Source organism: Nyctibius grandis, chromosome 29, assembly GCF_013368605.1.
Source record: "Nyctibius grandis isolate bNycGra1 chromosome 29, bNycGra1.pri, whole genome shotgun sequence".
Lineage (NCBI taxonomy): Eukaryota > Metazoa > Chordata > Aves > Nyctibiiformes > Nyctibiidae > Nyctibius > Nyctibius grandis.
The window spans coordinates 1,192,963-1,215,433 of record NC_090686.1 but is presented as its reverse complement, the minus strand read 5'-3'; the positions used below and the strand labels follow the sequence as shown (position 1 = coordinate 1,215,433).

At 48.0% G+C, this 22,471-nt stretch overlaps 1 protein-coding gene across 1 annotated transcript in view; it reads left to right on the top strand.

Moving 5' to 3' along the window:
* Positions 1-22,471, top strand: part of RBM6 (RNA binding motif protein 6) — a 59,186-nt gene that overhangs the window by 30,569 nt on the left and 6,146 nt on the right. The window contains exons 7-17 of the mRNA XM_068419869.1: positions 12,134-12,208; positions 13,869-13,929; positions 15,026-15,094; positions 16,213-16,464; positions 16,974-17,134; positions 17,890-17,987; positions 18,458-18,500; positions 19,088-19,148; positions 20,099-20,190; positions 20,884-21,036; positions 22,119-22,208. Coding sequence (XP_068275970.1) covers positions 12,134-12,208; positions 13,869-13,929; positions 15,026-15,094; positions 16,213-16,464; positions 16,974-17,134; positions 17,890-17,987; positions 18,458-18,500; positions 19,088-19,148; positions 20,099-20,190; positions 20,884-21,036; positions 22,119-22,208 — 1,155 coding nt within the window. The remainder of the gene's footprint in view (positions 1-12,133; positions 12,209-13,868; positions 13,930-15,025; positions 15,095-16,212; positions 16,465-16,973; positions 17,135-17,889; positions 17,988-18,457; positions 18,501-19,087; positions 19,149-20,098; positions 20,191-20,883; positions 21,037-22,118; positions 22,209-22,471) is intronic.

Genomic DNA, 22,471 nt, shown 5'->3' with positions numbered 1-22,471 from the left:
GTGAGAGGGGAATGTCTGTGTGGGTTCAGTTTACATGAATAGAGGCATCTCGGTGAGCACACCATAACTTTCATTTCCAGAGCAAGACCATTTTCTATCACGGTTTTGCCATAATGGTTTGCACAAGACCTGTCATTGTGAAAGAGATGGCAGTCCTTCTCAGCCCAATCCCAGTGACGTCGAGGGGAACACCAGGTATGTTTGACAACCATATGAGCCAGATTATAGCGCTAAGACTTCATCTGGGCTGTTTTGATAAGTGGGAGCATGGCAAAATCTTGCTGCAGTTTTCACTTGGTGAGTTGTTTTTGTTAGCTTCAGCATCAGAACTGTTCGTTCATGCTTTTGGGCTATCTTGGTGGCGGTTGCTTTTTCCATTCCTTGGTGTGCGCTGTTGATGTTGGATTGCTGGAACAGGAAGGTAAAAGGTTGAGTCTAGAGGCTGAAAAAAAATGTCAGACTGCCCACTCCTGGGGTTAAAGAAGGCAGAAGCACTGTTTCCTTCTCTTAGAAGAGCGATGGTCAGCCTGCTTTTCTGAAGAAAGTTTTTTTTTGCATAACTATGGTTATGATAGACAGTGAGGGAGAGCTGGAGTTCCCTTTGGATGTGAATTTTCATCTGTTTTCTTCCCAGCTGAGTTTGTGTTGGACCTTTTTAATTTAAATCGTGGAAGTTTGGGTACCTTGGATTGGGGTACATTCAAAAAGAGTACCTTGAATTTTGCCATTTTCTGCTCCGGTTATGAGAATCACGCAAGGAAAAGGTTAAATTTAGATGTTTCAAGTCTGGAGATGCAAGATCAAAGCTATGGCAAACAGTCAGCAACTTTTATTTGTGAATTTCTGTTTCCATTTGTCTGTAACTGAGCTGTTAATGTTCTTGACTAGAAATGAAACGATTTCAGTGGAAAATGGGGGCTGGCACGCCTGGGTGGGCTATTGTGTCATTATCCATCAATCACAGGCAACAAGGAAACAGGTATTTAACACAGAAGAACACACAGTCATTATCTGCCCCATTCCCCTGCAAGCCACAGGGCACTTCCAAGACTCTTATTAAAGCTTTAATGCCTACAGAGATCACAAGAAACACTGTATGCTGCGGGATCAGAGATCAGGGGCATTGCTGTCATTCTGCATCGGTGCAGGACAAGAAAGCATGTCAGGTGGAAGAGCACCGAGGGTGCTGGCAGACAACAGCCCTCTGCGCTTCTGAGGAAAGGCACAAACTTCCCCCAATTGTGTCTTGTTTGAGAGAAGGAGAATTTCTTCTTGGATCATATCTGGTAACCTGTTTAACCCAGCATGTGTGAACGGGACAGCAACTGAAAGGTCCTCAGTACCACGGTGTGACCAGCTTGCTGTGACCAGCACTTTGGCTGTGCTTGCTCCCAGAGAGGGCAATGAGGGGGAAATCGTGAAGCCGTTTTGTACAAGGGGACACAGGAGGAAGGTGGAAGGTTCTTCCTGGCTTCTTCAGCAACAGAAGCTGTACAGTGTGCGGTTGACTTGTTGCAGTAAGTGTCTGAGGTAAAGTAGCATTCTGCCTTAAGGTTTATTTTCCTGCACTGTTGCACTGTGTGTACACAGTGACAACGACCGCATGTTGCATCCAAGTGTCCTCCTGCATCTCCATCACTTCAGGCCACCTGTAAGTTCAGTTAGTTATGTCTTCCACAGGATGAACAAACAGCTTCCAGAAGTAGATTCCCCAAAGGACAGCGGTCTAAAATCAAGTGCGTCATGTAATGAATTGCATTTTTAATGGCGGTCAAAGCTGTAAAGCTGTAAACATGAGTATTTAAGTATTTAAATCTCTGAAACTGTCATCTTTAGAACAGGAAGAGGAAAGTAATTATCTCCTGCTTTCATAGACAGCAGGGGAAATCTTAGTTTTTGTGATGTACAGTCCATTTCTTAGCAGGAAATTAGCAATATTCAGATGGGCTTCATGTACCAGATTTGAGCCAGGATGGCAGTAAAAGCCCAAGCAAACATTTGATGTACTTTTCCATCAAGGATCTCAGGAGCAGAGTTAACAGAGAAAGTAATTTTAAGTCTTCAGAATCCTCAGATGTGTTTTCTTACACTTAAATCAAGTTGAGAAGTCTCACTAAGAAGCTGTCTCACGGTGCGAAGCTGTACATTGATGATGTGATGACTAAGGTATTTTACCGTTTATAGTCCTAGGTTTTTGAAACCTGATTGTTTCATCCCAACTTGTGATATCACTGGAGAAGAGAGCTGAGGTGGTTTGGGTTTTTTTTTCCTCCCCTGACAACATGTTCTTCTGTGTCTGATCCATGTGAGGTCGGTGTTCGTCCTCTACGACCACCTGCTTCTCTGCCTATTGCACTGCCTTAGCTTGTCTGATTTTCTTCCTGCTGGTGTGTACTGGACCAGTCATTAAATGTAAGAAGTGAATTCAAAAATGTTTAATAGACGCCTCTTAGTGACAGGCAAATGATTGATCAATCTGATTCTGAGAGGAGCAGCTGAAGGCATCACTTCTCTGGTGCTCCAGTGCTTGCTGTTGAGAGAGGAGCGGCGGCACACAAGGAGCTGCAGGGAGTACCTCTGTGTCTGCAGCGATGCGCTGCGGGCCGGTCTCTGTGCAAGGCTGCGTGTCGCTGCCTGGCTTGATACATCCTCAGCTGTTAGAGTCCCAGCAGAGGCTCAAGTGGCAATACCTGAGCTACCCACTACTGAGCTGCTTATGTGACAGTTCAAGGAGATGTCTCTGCATCCTGTTTCCCCTTCCCAGTCCCTTGGGGATTCAGCCACGCTGGGGCACAACAGGGAATCATGTTCTTTTCCTTCCTTGGTGTCAGGGTTATCATAGGAACTGCTCTCCTGCACACTCACCTCTCTGACTAGGCTCTCCTGAAGAGCTGAGGTCAGCTACCACAGCCTTGGAGCCTGGATGTCCGGATAGGAGAGTCACTTCTGCTTTGTGCACCCTGACAAGGCACTAAGCCCCTTTCTTCAGCAATTCTGGGAACTGGGCAGGAAGGAGGGATCTGGATGTACCTCTCGATGTTGTGCAGTGCAGTTGCCTGGATGAACCTCTTAAATGTCGGTGCTGCTGTAAAGGGGGAGCTGCTGGGTCCTATCGGGAGCTGTGACACCCACTAGTGTTATGTTGCACCCAAACCAGGCTGGCAGGAGAAACTTATTTCTTTCCAAAGGGCTCCGATACCTCTGTTCTCACACTGTGCCAGGTTTCATGGGCAAATACTGACCAAAGAGGTTAAAGCAGCCCTTAAAGAGAGCAGAAGAGCTCTCTTAAGAGGCAGCACCTGCTCAGATGTAGAAATCGGTATGGGTGCCAGCCTGAAGATGTGCCAGCTGCCTTGTAGTTCTGTCCAGGTGTGACTGTTAAGGTTCTGGGTTTAGCTTTTGGACAGGCCGCCTCAAAGTCACGGTGATGTGCTTGGAATCATCACAGAGACGGCACAGGGAAGTGTTGCACTGCTGGTATGTTTCCCCTGGCAGCTGGCAGGGCTCTGTCTCTTAACACTTTGGGAGTCAGTATCAGGCACCCACTTTTGCCATTAACTGGGGATTTGGGGATGTTGAAAAATGATGTCTCCAAGCACAAAACCCTCTTTTCATCCACAGAGCTGCTTCCTCTTCCCAGAGTTTTGGGGTCTTTTCCTTTCAGCAGAGAGGCTGTCCTGCAGTGACCTTGCCTGAGCCCTGGCTGCAGAGAAAGCATTGCCAGTGAAGGCTCTGAGTGCTTAATTCAGTGGGCACAGAAGTGAGTTTGGAGGCATGTCTGGGGGAGCCTCTGGACTGCTCTCTTCCCCATTTACAGTTGGCATGTTCTTAGCGGATGCTTGCTGCTGCGCAGAACATCCTGTACTCTGTTCACCACGCAGGTCAAGCCGTGTTGGAATTGGAGTGTAATCCCACGGATACAGGCTCCAGCAAAAGGACATGCTTTTGTTTGAGTGCGAGGTCTTTAAATGCTTAATCAAATAGGCTGAATTGTCTAGGAATAAATTTACCCTTTTAGGACAGAGCTTTCCAGCCTGACTTGTTTCCCAGCGTGATTTTGCACTGGGATTGCTCTTTAGTGTTTTGCTATTGTGCTTCAAATCTATGTGTAAGGAGCTGGGCCCTTCCTCATTGTTCTCCCAGCTTCCTTATGGCCATTGCTAATTGTAAAGTACCCCTGGGGGAAAGGCACAGGAAGGTCCTGGGGTGGGTTAGTGCACTGTGCTAACGTGCTTAATCTTGATATTGTTTAACAGCGTTATGGGATGAGATGACCTTTGAGGAGAAGGTGGCCATATAACAAAGTGTTGAGAAATATGTCCAGGCACTGGAGCAGCGTTTTGGAGGGAGAAGGGAAATCCCTGCGTTGGGAGCAAAGGGAGCCTTTGAAGCAGCTGTTGTATAAGTATACTTTTCAAATAGAGGATTCAACCTGATTCATATATTTTTGGGCATGGGAACAGGTGTTTGATATGCATGACCTTCTTAGCTTGCCCCGTAACAAGTCCTTAACCATCCATGCTTCTCTTTAGCTGTGGAACGTGAGTGTGGCCAGTAACACCAGAGTGCAGAACTTGTCCCCCTTGGAGCTGTTATCTCCTGATGCCCCCAGACCCTTGCTGTCTGAACTCTAGAAGTCCTCCTCTGACCCCTTCGTACTGTGTAGGAAAGGCTTGCATTTTAAAATTTCCACATTTTTCCATGATCCTGTAATGCTGATTTGCAAAGGTGCCCTCTTCAGAGGGATGAGGGAAGCTGGAGGTTAGAATTAGCTGGACAGGGAGATGTTAGGGCTTTCAGTGGCGGGTGAACAGTCCACTTTGCTTCACTAGATCAAAGAAAACTTTCAGATGTGTTGAAATCTCCTTAAAGGGTGAAATGCAGAAGCCATTCCTATCACCTGCCACCCAAAGCCGGCCGAGAGCCTGTGAAGTCCTAGACACATTGTGTGTTTCCTCAAGCTGCGACGCATCGCTGTTATCCTTCCCGGAGCCGTAACTGGGAGCTTGCCTGTACCGACTGTTTTGTTGGTGTTCTCGGAGCAGGACTGAGTGTGCTGACAAGTGAAGCAAATGCTGTATTTAAAAGATAAGCACTTTGAGAGTCCTAACTTGGAAGTGAATTGGAGTTCAGAATTCAGGCAATAAAATGTAGAGAGCTGGCATAGTCTGAAAGGCAATTTCTGTGTATATTTGTGAAAAGGATGTCAGTGGGGGGAGCTGAGTTGTAGAAAGATACTGGGACTTGCTTAAAAAGAGCATGGCTGGTATCCAGGGAATTTAGAAATCGTAGGAAGAAAACTGGAGATGTCTCATCAGGCTGGATGGGGTGTCTGTGGAAATGAGGTACTTAAAGGATGCAGACTGGCACCTTCTGCTAAAGGACAAATGACCCGGATAACCAGGCAGAAAGGGAGATGAGGAGGGCTGTCCGGGAGCAAATAGAAATGGAAACTTGTGTGTCACGGCATCTGGTCCCCGTGCAAGTAGGCAACGGGGTTTGTATGAAAGGAGTTTGAAAAAGAGATACTGAGTGCTATCTGGGATAAAATAATCCTTGTATAACATCTTAATCTGTTCTGTTTGGCTATTATGTCTTTAGGACTCTCTTAAGTTATCCTCCTAAAGCCTCAGTTCTCTGTTAGTGCCAATGTTGTTTAACATGCCCATCAGTGATGTGCCTGAAATTATGTTCTGTTAGCTCAGGATTGAGGATGACATCTTTGGGCTCTCAGTCTCAGGCTTCCTCTGACCTCGAAGACCATGAGCCCTGAGCGTGCCGTGCTGGTTAGTGTGAGATCACTGTTGAGGCGAACGCCTTACTGCTAAACGGTTCAGAGTGGTGCCATGTGCTCTTGAGCTCCAAGCATCGCTGATGCTCAGGAGCCAAACATCCTCCTTTCCAGGTGACCACTAACACAACTATTGTACAAGTTTCATCTCAGTGTTAGTCTTGATAGAGACCTGTAATAATAATAGACAGCAGGGTTGTTTGGATTCACTTGGTGATGTAACCGTTCCCCAGGGATCCACCACATGTCAGACCATCCTTTTCCCCGTGCATCTTGAATCTTCTGCCTCGGCTGTCAGCTACTCAGCAGTAGAGTACTGGACACTGATAGATCAGGCCAATAAAAAGAAGTCTCTGAGCTGCAAATGGTTAGGGAGCTGGAGAGGTGGGCCGAGAGCCTTGGGGTAGGTCCCACTTCACTAGGAATTTGCTTGTAGTTACTGTTCCTGTCCTAAATGCCAGATTGCTGCAATACCCTGCAGCAGGCTGGATTGCTCTCATTTCTTCGCCTCTCCATGTCACACTGTTTTGTAAATGTTTAATTACAGATGGGTTGTGGTTTGTGGGTTCACAGCTTTTCTCATCTGCTTTTTGTCAAAGGTAAGCAGATGTACTGCTTGTTGCTCTGTAGGGTTGAGTCCCTTGTACAGCAGCTGCCAAGGAGCTCGGAGATAAAAACTTCAGCATATGGAAAGAACGGGATGAGAAGCCAGTTTCTGTGGCTGAGATGATCTTGTTTTGAAATATATCCAGCTGGTCTCTCATCCTCCCAGCTGTCTTGGTGTTGGCCCTCTGCTCCGTCCCCGGAAGCTGTTGCCTCCAGACTTCCCCAAGCAGCTGTGGGGGTGTGGGTTAGAGCGATCTTTGGTGTTTGACCCCGTCTGCCTGCTTTATCTGAAGAGGAATACCTTAAGGGAGAGAGCCTTGCGCTCTCCCTCCAGCCTCTGCACAGAGGTTAGAACCGTGCTAGTGAAATAGGATGCGATTACTTAATCTACATTGTGTTGTGGTTGGGGTTGTTAAATTTGCATTTAGAATCCATGCTCAAATAGGAGAAAACCCTGAAAGCACTGTGATTTGTGGTTACAGTTAGATAACGGCGCTTCTCCTGTCAGCTGGTTGTCTCCCTGTGCTGTGCCGTCCAGTATGTTTGGAGGCCAGGACTGGAAAATCCCCTGAGGACGGTGAGAGCTCGCTGTTCTAGGAAACGCTGCTGGGACCGTGGGCTCCCTCTGCATTCCCAGGCTGCCTCCTGGGGTACTATCTCAGCCTCCCCAAGGCAATAAACACCAGTCATTCATCGGTTTAAATAATTTTTAAATGATGGATGTATAATGATTTTTGAATAACCATCCTAATTATAGTACATATGCATAAGAGGGCTGAATTAACATCATGTAAATTAGGTTAATTCTGGTATTTTAATGTGACTGCTTTGCTCTGCTGCCCGTAAGCATTCTTTTGTCATAATCTTTGTATGCAATTTTATATCTGTTTGCAAATGATATTTTCAGTTCATTTTAACATGTGGAACCATGTCAGTCTTCTGATTTGGTTATTCCTCAGCAAGAAGGATACCAGAACCTTTCAGTTCATGGCACGGATATTTTCCATCTAATCAAACTATGAACAATGCAAGGAAATAATTAGCTGAAGTGGTGTTTGGTTTTGTGCACGAGCCAGCCGCTGGAGGAGATCTGAATACGGTTCACTGGTGGTGCAGACACCTCCTGCACTCCCTTGGTTGCTGCTCTGTGGTTGTAGCCAAGGAGAAAACTTTGGCTTATTAATCCTTGTGGGTTTGGGGGCTCCAGAGATGAGCCTTGGTTCTGTTCCAGAAATGACCTGTGCCGCTCCACGTGTGTGATCTGTAAAGCTGAGACTGACAATTGCTGTTCCACTGAGTCAGGTACCCACGGCCTTTCTTGTGTCAAGGGACGGTGGCATGCGGTTGCCATCCCACTGGGCGAGCCGGAGCAGAATTCCTCCACAGTGGCGCTGGTTGCTACATCCCTGTCTCTGTGCGTTTGGCAGCCCCTGTGGTAGCTGCTGAAGCGTGACCCATGGGGTGGAACACTTGGAGAGCTGTCAGCTCGTTGTTAAGGGGCTCCGAAGTGCGATTTTCCTGAAGGGTTTAATGTTCGGCCAAATTCAGTGAAAGCAGAAGCCTGTCTTGATTTGAGGGAGTATGCTGTGCTCCGAAAGCTCTCCACGTTGCAAATTTTCTAGGTCACTCTTTGATGCCTTAAATTTTTTTCAGAGAAACAGTTAGCAAAAACTTTGACACTGATGGTTTGTATTCTTCTGTCATCTCAGTGTCGGAGAGCATAGAGATACTTTTTTGGCAAGCTCTTCCCCTCCTCAACCCCCAGTCATCATCATTAGAAGGCTGTCAACAAGCATGGAAAATACAGCATGCCAAGGGTAAATGCTAATTGACAGCTAAGGAGCTGAAGTGGGTAACTTGTGCCATGCCTGACCTGCGGCAGTCCGTCTCCTGCCCCGTCAGTAGCTGCGTTGCTTCCCTAGGCAGCGTGATCGAAGCGATCTGTGCTCACATACCTGCACGACTCGGTAGGACGCACAACTTCTCCTGCCCATGTGAGTCAGCTGAGCTCTCTTCAGAGCAGGAGGTGAGTTCTTTCCTTGCTAAAGTAGAACAATTGCAAAGAGGTTAAGCTAGAGATGGTTTAAAGCCAACCTCATGAGGGGACATTACATGTTCTAGGAGCGTGGTCTGTTTTTTTTCATACACTTAGGGTTACCTTTACCACTTGGGTCTTGTTGATGTTCTTTTGATGCTTCTGGTTTAACTGCATTTCTAGTAAAACCAGAGTTCCGTTACCAAAGTCTTGTGCCCAGCTGACACGCAGTCTCCAACGTGCTTTTGGAAGGATTTCATCACCCGTGAATATCATGGCTAAGGGATTTTCCCTTTTTCTTTCCCTCTCTTAAAGTAACCTGTTCTGGTGGGTTTTTTCCCTGCTCAGTGAAGGACTTTGAGACATTGCTACTAGCTGCGTGCGCTTTCTGCAAACAGGCTTTACGGTTTCATGGATTCGCTCTCCAGAACCACCTCATGATGGGATTGCTCGGTTGATCAGAGTCTACTGAGTGATATTTACATACTAGGCCATCGGCTGTTATTCCAGATGATGCGGTTTTTTAGTAGCTTTAGCTGAAACGGCTTGTACTGATTTGTATCACTTAGATTAGAATCCAGTATTGCATCTCCGACAGACCTCTAAGCAAAAAACCACGTATAACTGTGCGTGAAAGATATCAAACAGTAGCGTAAATCATTGCTGCCAGCAGTAAGGTCCTGCTGCTCTGTTTTGATGAATTTGGAAAGTCAGAAAAAACAGTAGAATCTGCTTGTGCCCTTGGAAATCTAGACATTTCCATGGCTGAGAGCTCGGTGTTCTAGTACTGCAGAGCTGTGCTGCCTTTTAAACCCTTTACTGGTGAGTCAACTGTGTGTTTACTGCTAGTTTTGAGGGGGAGGTTCCTGACTGGGAGGACCAGAGAGACATTTCTGTAACATACTGATTTAGAAAGAAAAGGCCAAGCTGCTCAGAAATACAGGATGTTGAAAATCCACGAGGACAATTAACAGGCATAGTGCAGGTGAGTCGGTGACAGAGGTCCAGGATAAAATGTGTGACTATGTAAGAGATCGTTCCTGTCTGGGTACCACACAGTACCTGTGGCATGCCTTGGGCTTACCTTTTTTTTAACCCTAGCACTGTTCCCTGAAATTCTCAGAAAACATTTATGATTTCATAAAGATCTGCTGAGTTGAAAGCGGTGAACTGAAAACTAGAGTATTATCCAAAGAGTTTTGCAGAGAGAAGGAAGAACATATAGATGAAAAAGAATAAGCAGTGACAGGGACTAGAGGAAATAAAGGTTCTGAAAATATTTGGGGTGGAATCTAGTAACAAAATGGAGGAATGAGGAATTTAAAGTCACTGAGTCCTGACAATGTGTGTCCTAAATGAAGGGCTCATTTGGGTGTGTTAAATGATGATTGCAATCTTGAAAATTACTTTATCAAGAAGAAATCAGTAAGGGAGAGCTTGCTGAAAAAGTGAGCAGGCAATCAGCAGGGTGTTAAGGAAATTAGGGAGTAATTATGCAAGTGACACTTTCTGCAGTCTCTGAGAAGTGAATTTGCAGTAGAGACCAGCACCACATGCACTTAAAAACCATTTTCCATAAAACCAAAAATAATCTTAAGCCTTCCTGGCAAATTTTAGCCTCAATGGCTGGTAGAAGGATGAAGCCGTGTGATGGATTGCCCTACCAGAGGAAGTGTCCCCAGCTCTAGTTGTCCTTGTTTCCTGAGCTCATAGGCAGGGCTGCAGCTGCCTGCTGAGGAGCTGCTCTTTCCAAGGGCTTTCCTGGGCTCCCGGAGTGGCCGCAGCTCTGCTCGTGAGGATGCGCACCCGGCCTTCTCTCTCTGCCTGCGCTCAGTGGGTCCTGAGGCAGACGCGTTTCTAGCCTGCTCTCCTGGCACTGCCCATCTCTTGAGTGTGTGATGTGATGTGGTGGGTGCCCTGCCTGGGAGAGGGAGCATGTCCATCTCAGAGGGACCAACAGTCACAGTGGGACAGCCTTGATTTCCACTTCCCTGTCTTTCTCACTTATGTTTCCTCATGTGCCTTAAAGAAGGTGCAGACCTGCTCCTAGACATGTAAAGTAGGCAACACCCCACGCTGTAAATAGACCCCGAGGAGGTTGCTTGCGTCTGAAGTTGCAGCACTGTGGTCTGGGTGTACACGCCAGCCCCCAGCAAGGTCTAGGAACGGCTCAGCTTTCTGCGGGGCAAAGGCAGATCCGTGCTGGAAAGCGGTGCTTGAACAGCTGGGTGGCAGGAAGGAGACCCGTGAAGTGTTTGATGCACATAGGCCTGTTAGGAGAGGACAGCCTTGGTCCATGAAAGGCAGGCTGTGGAGAGGGGAGGTGGTGGAATCTGACCTTATGGGGCACTGTCTTTGGTCTCCAACTTTCTCATTTTTTTGTAGGGATTAAAGGATTATTGTTGTACCGCCGCTGAGTGATTCCCTCCCATGAACTCTTCCCTCCTGCTTTACATATTCCCTAGCATCTCCTTCATGTTCTGCACAGCAACTTATGTATGGGTGCATCATGACTTCTGAATAATAACTCTGGGAAGTTGTTTTCTCATGTTGCTGGTTTGCTCTGGGGGCTCTTGGGTGACTAGGCTACTGGGTCAGAGTACCTGGGAAGCTTCTGACTCACCAGAGGTCCCCAAAATAGCTTGGGGCTGTTTACAGCTCCCTGACATCTGTGTGTTCCGTCCAGCTGTGGACCAGAAGAGCAGCTGCTCTCCTGGGGCTTGGGAGACCTGGGTCTGAGTCTCATTGTTGTCACCAAGTCTCCTATTGTATCAGGAAATACAGACTGTGTGGGCTGGCAGTGCCTCCAGTGACATGAGATGTCTCGTGGCTCCGTGCATTGGTGACTTGACCTGCATCCCGCATGCCAGGCATGGTCTGTTGTCCACAGCAGATGAGAGCCACCAGGAATCCTTGCTGCTCACTGATTCTATGGGCTGCTCCGGGCAGGAGCTGGGGGACTTGAACCTGTAACTTCATTTCACCCTTAAATCATCTGCATTCCAGCAAAGTTTGTGGATTTGTTGAGCTCCTGACATCTCTCCAAAGCATCATGTGTGGAGCTGAAAGCAGTGTGTCTTTGTAGGCACTGGGGCTCCTCTGCTGCTGCTGCACACTGGTCGAGGCCAGCCTCGCCAAGGACCGGCTGCAGAGGAGCAGCTCTGCTGCCTGCAGAGCCAGTGGCTTTGCCACGTGCTGGCATACTTCTCTGAAGGAAAGCCAGGGTTTCATGAGTGACATGAAGACTAAGTCGAGTATGAAAATTCTCTTGCCGCAGTGGCATTTTTCCTTGTCTTCCTCCTCAAGCAGCTGCCTTGAGGCCAGCCTGGTGGTGGCTGGTGTGAAGGAGGCTGTCCAGCTGCACCTTTCCAGCATGTGGGCAAAAGCAAGTTAAAGCAGCTTCCCTCTCATGCTCTGGTTACTCTGCCTCTGCTCTTACTGGGCGGTGGCAAATCCTCTTCTGCCTAGTTCCTCTGGAGCTAACATGCAGCTTTGTAGCCCCGTGCTAGAGCAGGGCACAGGCAGTTTCTCTTACACTTCCATGGCAAAGCTCCAGCTAACTGAACCAGGAGACTTTCTCCCCCTTTTGCCCTGTTTCACTTGCGAAACCTTTACGAACCAGAGCTTTAACCCCCTTTCTTTGCCTCTGAGTAATCTGCTTGTGCTGGGCACGTTCGTCATTTACCCCCTTGTCTCAACAGGGAACTCTTTCGATCGGTGGCAAAGAAGTGACCCTTGAGTACACTCCGTGCCCAGAGTTTTGGCGCTGCAAACGTGTAAGTATGCGATCAGAGAGCTGTGTTGTGCTTCCCCTGCTGGCTCTCATGGCAGTGGCAGCAGAGAGGAGCATTAGATACTTGCTCAGTGGCTGAAGATCCTTAAGAGTAATACCTGTCCTGAAGCTCTTGCCTCTTCTAAACTTCTGTGGCTTTCCCTGCCTTGGTTTTGGTACCACCTGTGGGTGCATGTTGTTTGGTACAGGCAGCCAGTGTTTTATCCACAGAGCAATTTCATCCCTATGCAGTGTTTCCCTTTTAACATGTGGGGAAAACAGTGTGTGGATCCTTTCTCCTTAAAAACCAAAACCAGACAGTGATTCTACCAATGAGAACGGAAGAGGCTTGCAATCTGGGTCACAGCGTGTGTAACAGCGAGTGCCTTCACTGCCCAGGTAACCAGAGCTTCCATCAGTGTAACAGCGCACACCACCCCTCTGCCTCACGCAGAATCCTGTGATCCAGATTTGAGTGTAGTAAGTGCAGCAGGGAAGGAAGTGTGGAAACGAGTCCAAGTCCAGGCAGCAGTTAGTACAGACTGGAACTGGCCCGTTTCTGGGGAGGCACAGTGGCCTGAGCGTCAGTTTTGTTCCCATGCCCTTCCCGCGGTTCTCCCAGGGCTGCAGCAGGCTGCGGAGGAGCGCTAGAGCAAAGGGCAGGGCTGTTGCCTGCACTCCCACTGACTGCAGACCAAGAGGCTGCAGCAGGGCAGGAGGGGGTCAGTTCTGGTTAGACTCCCACCTTGACCATTGGATCACGCTGGGCTACAAAGATCCTCATCCAGGCTAATTGGATGCACTCCAGTTGCCAGCAGAGACAACTGGGGCCACGTCTGTGCTTGCACTGCTCCAGAGATCAAGTAGAGACAGAAGTTTCAGGCAGTGGTTTCACAACAGCTCTCAGTGCAGTGAGAGTGGCTGGAGGATATATCCCTCCTCTTCTTGTGCACAAGCATGGCCTGAAAGAGCTTCCTTGGGCCCCAGAGCGTTTGCAGGGCTTCAGTTAGAAGGAAAAAAATGGTATGAAATAGAAGCAATACATTTACAAAGAGCTTGAAGAGGAAGTTAGGAGTGCTGTGTTTGGAGAGAGCTGTGAAGACGGGGCACTCTGCTCTTTCCACAGCGGCTCTGGGTGGGATAACCATCCAAGCCTGTACAGCTCTACATCTTGGCTAGCAGACAGCTCTTCGTGGACTCTCCATGTGCAGGAAATTACATCAGTATCTACAGTTTAGCTCAGATAAGGGCTTTGTCACTGCTTTAGGAGTGAGTTGAGATTAGAGAATACAAAGGTAACTTTGGATCCTTTGAAACAACGTGGTGGCTAGCAGTATGGTGCCTAGCATGGAGCTTTTTTGTCCAGTGTCACTTGAGAGGGGGAAGGGTCCCATCTCAAGGACTAGTGAAGTACCTCCATGGTGTGAACAGATCTTTCTCAGAGGTTGTGTGAAAATCCTGTTCCCAAGGCAATCCCAGTCGTGAGCCATGTGAGCATTTCCCCTCCATTCCAGCCAAGGCTCCTGCCTCTCAAGCTCTCACTGTAACTTCTCCATGGCTGTTACTGACTTTCTGAAAGCACCGCAGAGTCTGGCATTCTGGAGTAGGTTGTATCCACTGCCTTCAATACATGACTTCCTCACGCTGTCCGTCTTCCGTTGCAGTGTAAGGTGTGTACTGTGGGCTACAGATCTTCCTGCTCCTATTGCAAGCTCCCAAGAGATGGTGAGTATATCTGGTCCCCTGTGCTTGGTCGGTTAAAAGTTTCATCTGCACTGACAAGTAAGTTTCTCTTCTGGCTTCCCCGTGGCATCCTTCTTGGTAGACTAGCTGAGCACTGTGTAGGAGGATTATTAGTTTTGCTTCATTTAGACCCGTTTCCCTGTCCACACTAAAGCTGTTACATGCGGATGCGTTGCTACCAGGTTCTCTGTTCTTGTGAGGCTTGATGGAGAGGTGTCTTACCGCGCAAAGCCTTTCCTTCCTAGTGCTCTGGCATTGTCCTTCATCCACAGAGTTACAGGTTCTGTGTCCTCCAGAACTGTGAGCTAGTACTGCTGGCCGTAGGTCAGGTGGCTTCCCCTCTGCCCACCTTCCCTGGGAGAGGCAGCTGCACGGTTTTAGTGTTATCCTTTTGAGGCTCTCAGATTAGAGGTGAATCCAGCATTTGAATTGCTGAACTCACCTTGCTGACTGTAAGAAGTGCATGGAAAGGAGTTCTGCTTCTCCAGGAGCTTCTCCTCACCCCACCAGCACCTCTGCTTTTTGGGGTGGAGAGAGAGCCAAAACATTCTCCCTTGAGGAACTGATTTCTTTGGGACGAGCAGCTATTCCAGGCACTCTGTAAGCTTTCACTCTGTATCTTTGAGCAGACTTCTGATGTTTGGCATTTCTTACCCACATACCCCAGGCAGAAGGGCATTAAAATAACTGCTGATGCAAAACTCTCTATTTACTGAAGCACTGTCCCCGTGGTTTTGCTTTCCTTGCACTGTGGCTCCTCCATCAGTGTTATGAAGGCAAAATTCACATAGCTGGCCCAACACAGCTGTGGGTTGTAATAAAACTGCTGAGGAGCAAATTAAACAGAGCCTTTAAGATGCTGTGAAGACAGATTGTGGTGCACACTTCTTACTGACCTGCTTTTGTTGATTGTGAAAACATGTGTAATAAGGTAACCTCTCTATGACTGTCCTTTAATTGCTGGGTGACACAGAACAACTCTCTAGGCATATACAGTCGTTACTGCAGCTTTGCATGTGCTCTTGCGTGCTTTGTGACTGATGGTCTTGAAATGGACTTTAATATGCCTCTCTTACAGGGAGCAGAGCAGGCCCAGAGTCCAGAGGTGGTTCTGAGGGAGAGGACGCATCAGCTGAGCAAGAATTCAGTAAGAGAATTGCTCTCCCCATCTCCGGGGTTGTGCTCATGTCTGTGTGGTTTGCATGGGCAGTTTTTGCAGCTGCATGCGCAGACTGGTTTCGTATGCAAATTTTACATGAGATTCTGCTCATGAGTCTGCCAAAACTCTGCACGCTGCACACTGCAGACAAATCAGTGCAGGGCTGTCCATCATGGGCTGTGCTGACAGCCACGCAAGTCAGCATCAGCTTTCCTGACATTTACATGCAAAATGGTCATGTGTTCTGCCATGCTGCCCCCTGCCCAAACTGAACGAGAGCGAGGAGGTGCTCTGGGGGACATCAGAGTGAAGCTTCGCTGTGCCAAGTCTTGCACTCCCATTTATTTCTCTTTGTGGGAGGAGGCTTCAGCAGCAGGTACAGGGCTGGTGATCTCTGACTTTGCAGCCCCACAGCTTTGGCTGCTCTTTCCAACAGCGTTAGAAGCTCAGGTAGGGATCTCTTTTGAAGTGAAGCCAGATGCTTCAGACACCTTCAAGCACAGAAACTTGGTGGGATTTATCTTCTCTGTATGGCATAGCTAGGCTGGGGGGCAGGGTGTTTCTGCATAATATCTGCCTCACCTGTGCTAAGTGGGCGCCTGATAACATCAGTGATTGTATTATGATGCATTTCACTCAGTGATCCTAGGGGTCTGAACCCAGTTTTCCTCTAGCATAGAGACAGGGTGACAGTTACTAGTTGATACTGCTCAGCTGTGGGTGTTCAAGAACACATCAGGCATAGTAAGGATATCACTGCCATGTAGGTTGCCCTGGGCATGGGAGGAACATACTCAAACCCATCCCTGATTCACATGTGCCCAGGCAAGAGCCAATCCTAAAAGGAGGCCAGAAAGGCTCTTGTTTCTGACAGGAGATGTCAGGTAAAGGAGCCCAACATGAAACAAGGCAATGGAAGGATGAGCAGTACCTAGCTTGTCCTTTGCACAGCTTGTGTCCGCAGAGTGTTAAGACTCGGAACATGCAAAGGGCAGAACAGGTTAACCTTTTATGAGGGGTGCTGCTGCACTGGCTAGAAAATAGCAGAAGAAAAATACATACTGAAATACTGTATGTGAACCCCGTCCATTTCTCCTCTGTAATAGCAGAGACAAAGCTTGAAAAACCTGAGCAAGAATTATCAGGACAACCAGGATCTCCAAAGCAGCCTCTCCAGCCCTCGGTTCCTGCTCCGCAGCAGGAGTGCCAGGCTCAGGAACCAGAGCCAAGGAAGAGAGATGAAGGGAGAGAACGGCGGCCCTCGCAGGAGAAGAGAAGGGACATGGACCGGCACCAGGAGCTGCCTCCTCAGAGAGAAGCAGAGGAAGTCACACCACAGGATGGTGGAGGAAGCAGAAGTGAGTGACACAGCGCCCAGTTTTGGATTCCTCTTGCTAGCACTCCAGGAGGCCATCTGCAGAAAGAGCAGGATTTCACTAAAACCTCTGGAGGCTGTTTCCATGTTGTGCAAATCCGTGGCACCAAGTAATGGTGGGCTGTCCAGCTCCAAAGGTGCTGGCAAGTTGCCTTTAGGAAAATTAATTCAGGGCAAGCTGGCTTCAGGATGTTACAGTTAACTTAGCACAGCAGCAAAAGTCTTTTCGGCCAGAAGTTACCCTACTCTGAGGAGGGGCCTACTTTCCACTCTGCTTTCTGGGAAGGAAAGGTTAGCAATTGGAGGTGGTACTCTGAGCATCTTACAGAGGGGAGAGAAAAAACCCATGGCTTCCAGACTCAACCCCAAGAAGCCATGCTGTTGCTTTGAGTAGGTTTAGTTTTGCCTGTGCTGTCACAATAAACTTAAACCTGAATTATCTTTTTTTACTTCTTTTTCTTTCCTGGCCACCTCCTTCCTTGTGCTTCATAGCAATTATGCTGAAGCGTATTACTCGATTCACCCCGCCAGAAGTGATCGTGGGGCTCCTGGCCCCGTATGTGCGTCTCTCCACATCCAGCGTGCGCATCATGAAGAACAAGGCTGGCCGGATGGGGCAGACCTATGGCTTCATTGAACTGGATTCACACGCTGTAAGTAGTTTCCCACCTTCACACGCTCTTCCTGTTGGCATCTATAGCCTGAAGAAGCAGAGGAACGCCAGGAATATAAGAAATAGCTGTACTTGTGAGGCAGCTGTCCTGGAGTGAGTCCTGTCTTCTGCTTGTCTGGTTAGGTACAGGGAATATCTGATACAGCTGTTGTGCTCTGGCTTTAGGGGCCAAAGATTATCTGTCATCACAAGCTGTGACGCTGAACGAGTTTTCTTGCCTCAGTATGTTTCTTTGTAGACTTGAACACCTCGGTGTTCCTGAACTTGAACACCTCTTCCACAGATATTTTGTTTGCAGAGAACTTGAATTCAATGGTTTCTGTCTGCAGAAGGCAAGAATCTTAATTAACAGACAATCCTGTGTTGGAGGGTTCACATTTTCTGGCTCTTGGTGACTCCTAGACTCCATAGCCATGCTTTGGCATTGGTCCAGAGGGTGTTCACCAAAACTCTTTGGGGCAACAGCAGCCACGATGCCGCATTGTCTAGCAGCCCTAGGAGAATATAGTCCCTAGCTGGCTGCCAAAAACAGTCATAGGACAAGCAGAGGGACCTAACAATGCATTTATCCTTTTTGTTGCATCCTAAATACCTTTCACTAATATTAAAAGTGTTGTGTTTCATATCCTGCTACGGTCATCATGTAAGCACAAAGCCTTCCTTTCAGGCATTGGATTTGGGAAATGAGCTTATGCTTCCTTCTCAGGGACGTAAAATTCTCCTTTCCTTTCACAGGAGGCGCTGAGGTTGCTAAAGATACTGCAGAATCTGGATCCCCCTATCTGCATCGATGGACGTACGGTGGAAGTGAATCTTGCTACAGGGAGGAGAAGGTATAGACAGATGAGGCAGTAGGGTTGTCCTTTGTGTGATGTGCTGTGAGGCTAGAGCTGTGCTGTCAGACTAGGTGCTTAAAAGTTGGCACAGATGTTCCTACAACCTAAAAAGATGCTGGAGAGGTGAAGGCATCGGAACTAGAAGAAACTTCAGTGATGGAGCAGTGTGGGATTAGTCATCATATTGCATGTCCCCTTGTTGTTGTCCAGCCATCAAATCCCATTGTGAGGGAATTAATGGGTTTAGCTTTTTAAAAAGCAGTTGGGGAGATTCATCTTTGCAGACACAGCAGAGAGTGTGGAGACAGTGATCTGCAAAGCCTGTCTGTCTCCTGGGATGGACCCAATCCAACATGTAGCCCACAAAGATGGTCTTTCTGCCTTTATTGGTCCTGCTGATCATTTTGAGTATACTGAGGTTAGTGTGAAGCCAGACTGACATTAACCTGCAACCTTTATCTCAACAGGAATGACTATGGGGAGCACGGTGACAATTCCTACTATGGCCCGGTAGGTCTGCACAGCTTCCCTGCGGGTGGCCAGACAGGGAAGGAGCACGGGGGGTGATAGACCTGACTTTGTTTGGCTTTTTCCCTTTGGGCTGCTGAAAGGTCAACATGTTTGAAGATGGGATGATACTGCTCAAGTGAGCTCTTCACTGCCCCTAACACTGTTTATAATGTGCATAGAAGTGCAAGCCAGAGTGCAGATGCTGTTTGAGGGAGTTCTGGGCTGGATTACTCTATAACATGCTTTTACAGAGTGACTTAACTTATGACTGATCTCAGTTCCTGGAGTGAATGTCTCTTCTCTAGTGCTTGTTACTAGACTGCAGGGCTCTTCTCATACTGAATGGGCTGGAGGCTTCGATACAGATTGCCATGAGCACCTCATTTAAAGATTCATGGAGCTACAGAGGTCTTGTGCTTTGCAACACTGTCCTTCGCTCTGTAGATGAAAAGCTGTGTCTGCTTGTGCTCTATTTAGGGTAGCTAAATGAGCCGTTTTCCTGAACTTTGGGCCTGTGAGAGGGAGGAGAAGCAATATGATGTTTGTCAAAGCATCTCTGATCTGTTTGTGTTGTTCACTTACTCCAGGGCAGAAGGAACATGAGAGACAGGAGGGGCGGCGAATCACAGAGACGCACCAGAGCACAGTGTAAGTTAAGCTCTGCCTCACTCCTGCTGTGGAGACTTTTCTTCCTTAAAAGGTCACTGACATGTAGAAATCAGCCCAAAAATATTTTTAAAGGCTAAGAGTAGGTTTGTTTGCTACACCCACTGCTGAGTTCCTTTGCCAGCTTTGTTTAGTCACATTTTCCTATCTGATGATGTTTCTCTCTACTCTTACTGTGCACAACTACATGCAGATAAAGGAAACTTGCTGCGTGCTTTTCCTTGTTGTGGTGAACTGATGGGATAAAATCAGCCTGGTAGTTACTAGACGAGACAGAAGAAAATACACTTCATGCAGCAGTGCCAGTAGCTGGAAGAACACTCCCGATTGTTTTACTAACTTATATATAGTATTGCTGAGCTCTGTCTAATAACACTTTGGAAATGAGGAGCATTCCTCACATTATGGGCCTAGCCTTAAGGCCTTTGGCTTTTCCTGTAGAAACAGTTTTCTCTGCTGTCTTGGGAGCTTTCATGCACCCACGGGGCGGAAGGGATGTGGGGAGCATCATTGCTTTAAACGGGAGACTGAAAGAACACAGAACTTGTTCACAGGGGTGGGTGAACATGGAGCCTGGTACTCATTACCCCATTCTTAGGGAAATTACTGGATTTTGTATCTTTGTCCGGTCAAGTATTATGGTCTGGTGATGTCAGCACAGCCCCTGTAAGTGTGTTTTGATGGGGAAGTTTTGCCAGAGTCCTAAAACAGAAGAATTGTGAAAAGCTATTTCCCTTCTTACTCCTGAAAGAAAAGAAGATGTAGATCGAGTGATATGAGGGTACTTGTACCTCTCTTGCCAGGAGAGAAAAATTCTTCTTTCCCACTCTTGATCCTTTCACCAGTGTAATATTTGCTCATGCTTTTGTCTTTGTAAAAGGCAAGTTCTGCCTTTGGAAGATTCTGGTGTTAACCCTTGTGTCTCTGTTCAGCTCCATCAGATGTGTCTACATACATATATGATCCCGAAACTGGGAATTACTACGATCCCATAGCTGGGACATACTATGACCCCAGGACTCAGGTAAGTGTGTGGGAAGGAAGCTTTACACATAGTACATTCTTACAAACTGCCCTTCTCTGGAGAGATTTTGCAGCTAGATCCTGAAGACAGGCTAGCGTAGGACAATATAGAGGCAGCTTTTTCTCTCTCAGTCCTCTGACCTCTATAAAAGAGATCCATGTTCCACAATATCCACTTAATGAGAGGCTAGGAACCCATTAGCTGTGTGTTGAACCAGCTACTGTAGCTGCCTCTTTAGCCTCTGAAGCCCTGCCTTTGGAGGGGTTTTGCTCCCCTCTTTGTTGAGTAGACTTATGGGCAGAGCACCCTTGCTAGATTTTACTGAAGACATGTGCTATGTGACTCTCTGTATTAAAAGGTGGACAGCAGAGCTCTGTTTCCATCCGCGGTCTCTTTGCTCCCCGACCCCAGCCACCAATAGTTACAAGGATGCCAAAAAAGAGCCGCCAGCAGAGGTCGTCTTGTTTTCTTGATACTGGAGCTGTTCATGTTCTGGGTGAGCAGGGCAGTGCTCTGATGACCTGGTTGTGGTAGACTGTCTTCTGCCCCCGCAAAGTACTGCCTTTGCCCTCAGCTGTCTGAGGCTCTGCAGTCCCTTCTTACTGTGCTGCTCTCCCCAGCCTGATAAGGACAATAAGGCCAGTGAGACCGTTGCAGGGGTTTGGCTAAGTCTGTTCCAAATGCCTCTTTCAGAGAGAATTCACGATAGACCGAGAAGCCTGCTCATCACCTACAGAGAGCAGAAGGCGGCGGCATGGGAGCCAGGAACGGACAAATGAAAGGAAGGAGCCACACAGCAGGGACAACAGGGACAAAAAGGAGAAAGGGAAAAGTACTCCTGCTAAGGTAAGTCCCTCCAGGCATCAGAATGATCATAGATCTGAGGCCAGGAGGCTGAGGTAAGAGAGGTTAGAAAATAGAGAGTAATTTAGAGAGGATTCAAAAAGGGAGGGACAGTGAGAGAAAACGATTGAATATGTGGGGTTGCCAGCAGGCCAGGAATGTGGTTGCTGTCTGGCCAGGTGGGAGTAAGTTCCTGAAATTTTTCTCCTGTGACATTAAGTCAGAGCTTCTCATCCCTTCTTTATGGTAAAGGATTCAGAAACATCCAGGTAACTGAGACACATGTTTCACTCACACTGCTGAAAGCACCCAACTGTTGTAACAGAGCCAACAGAAAAATAGCAGAGATGTTTACACATACCAAGTGAGGTACTAACGGAGACTCAGCTCTCCCTAACCACAGTTCCTGCCCCATCCAAACATCACAGACGGGCCGGAAGATGAGGCAGGCGATGCAGGTGGACTGCAAAGGCGAACCGAGCTCGAATGCAGATAGGAGTCTGTGAAGGACATCCTGCACAGTCCCTCCCAGAACCCCAGTCCTGGGGCAGTGCCCTTCAGTGCTGCTCCCAGAGAGCAAACGCTGTCTCCCCAACGTGGGGAGCTGCTGATTGGGAGTAGCTGCCCAAAGGGGTGTTTGAGCATGGGTGCCTGGAGTAGGATCTTCCACAACAGTGCTGTGATACTGGCTGGGCCTGAGGAATGCCAAGAGAATTGGTAGAAGTGATTGAGCCACGAATGCAGAAACTTTGTTTTCCTCCTTGCTTGTTGGTCTGGATATGCTGTGTGACGTGACCAGCCCTGGGCAGTTGGGACCCAAGACGGGTAATTGTCCCTGAGGCTGGTACCAAACCAGCCAAGGAGTCTCAGCTGGTATGGAGGATGCCTGCTTTCAAGGGCACTGACCTAGGAGAAACATGGTCTTGTCTGAATGGAGGGTGAAAGCATCTCCAGTGGAAGTCCTCCCATCATTTTTCTCAGCTGCCTGCTTTCCATGGGTGCTCAGAAGTGGCTTCCTGGCTGCTCTGTGCGCTCTCTGACCCCTCTGCTGCTGATGGCCTAATGCCCAATCTTGTTTTTTTCAGAATGAGCCTGGAGAGGAGAGGTTCTTTGCAGAAGATGTCTTCAAAAAGCCGTTGCCTCCCTCTGTGAAAAAGGACGAGAGTGCAGGCCTGGTAAGATGTTGCATAGCACTTGTCTTCCCCAGTTAAGTATGAGCAGGTAATGAACTGCTAAACTAGAGCATGTCCAGGGCGTCAGACTAGTTCTCTGTAAAGTGTGTAGATGTGAAACTTCCCCCCAGCCTTCTCTTTGCTGAGTGTACAAGTGAGCATGGCAGGCTCGTCCTGTTGCAGTGCTGGATGACTGCAGTCTCCGGTGTTCTCTGTCCAGTATAAGGAAGATCCTGAAGACACCGCCAAGCTGGTTGAGCCTGGCC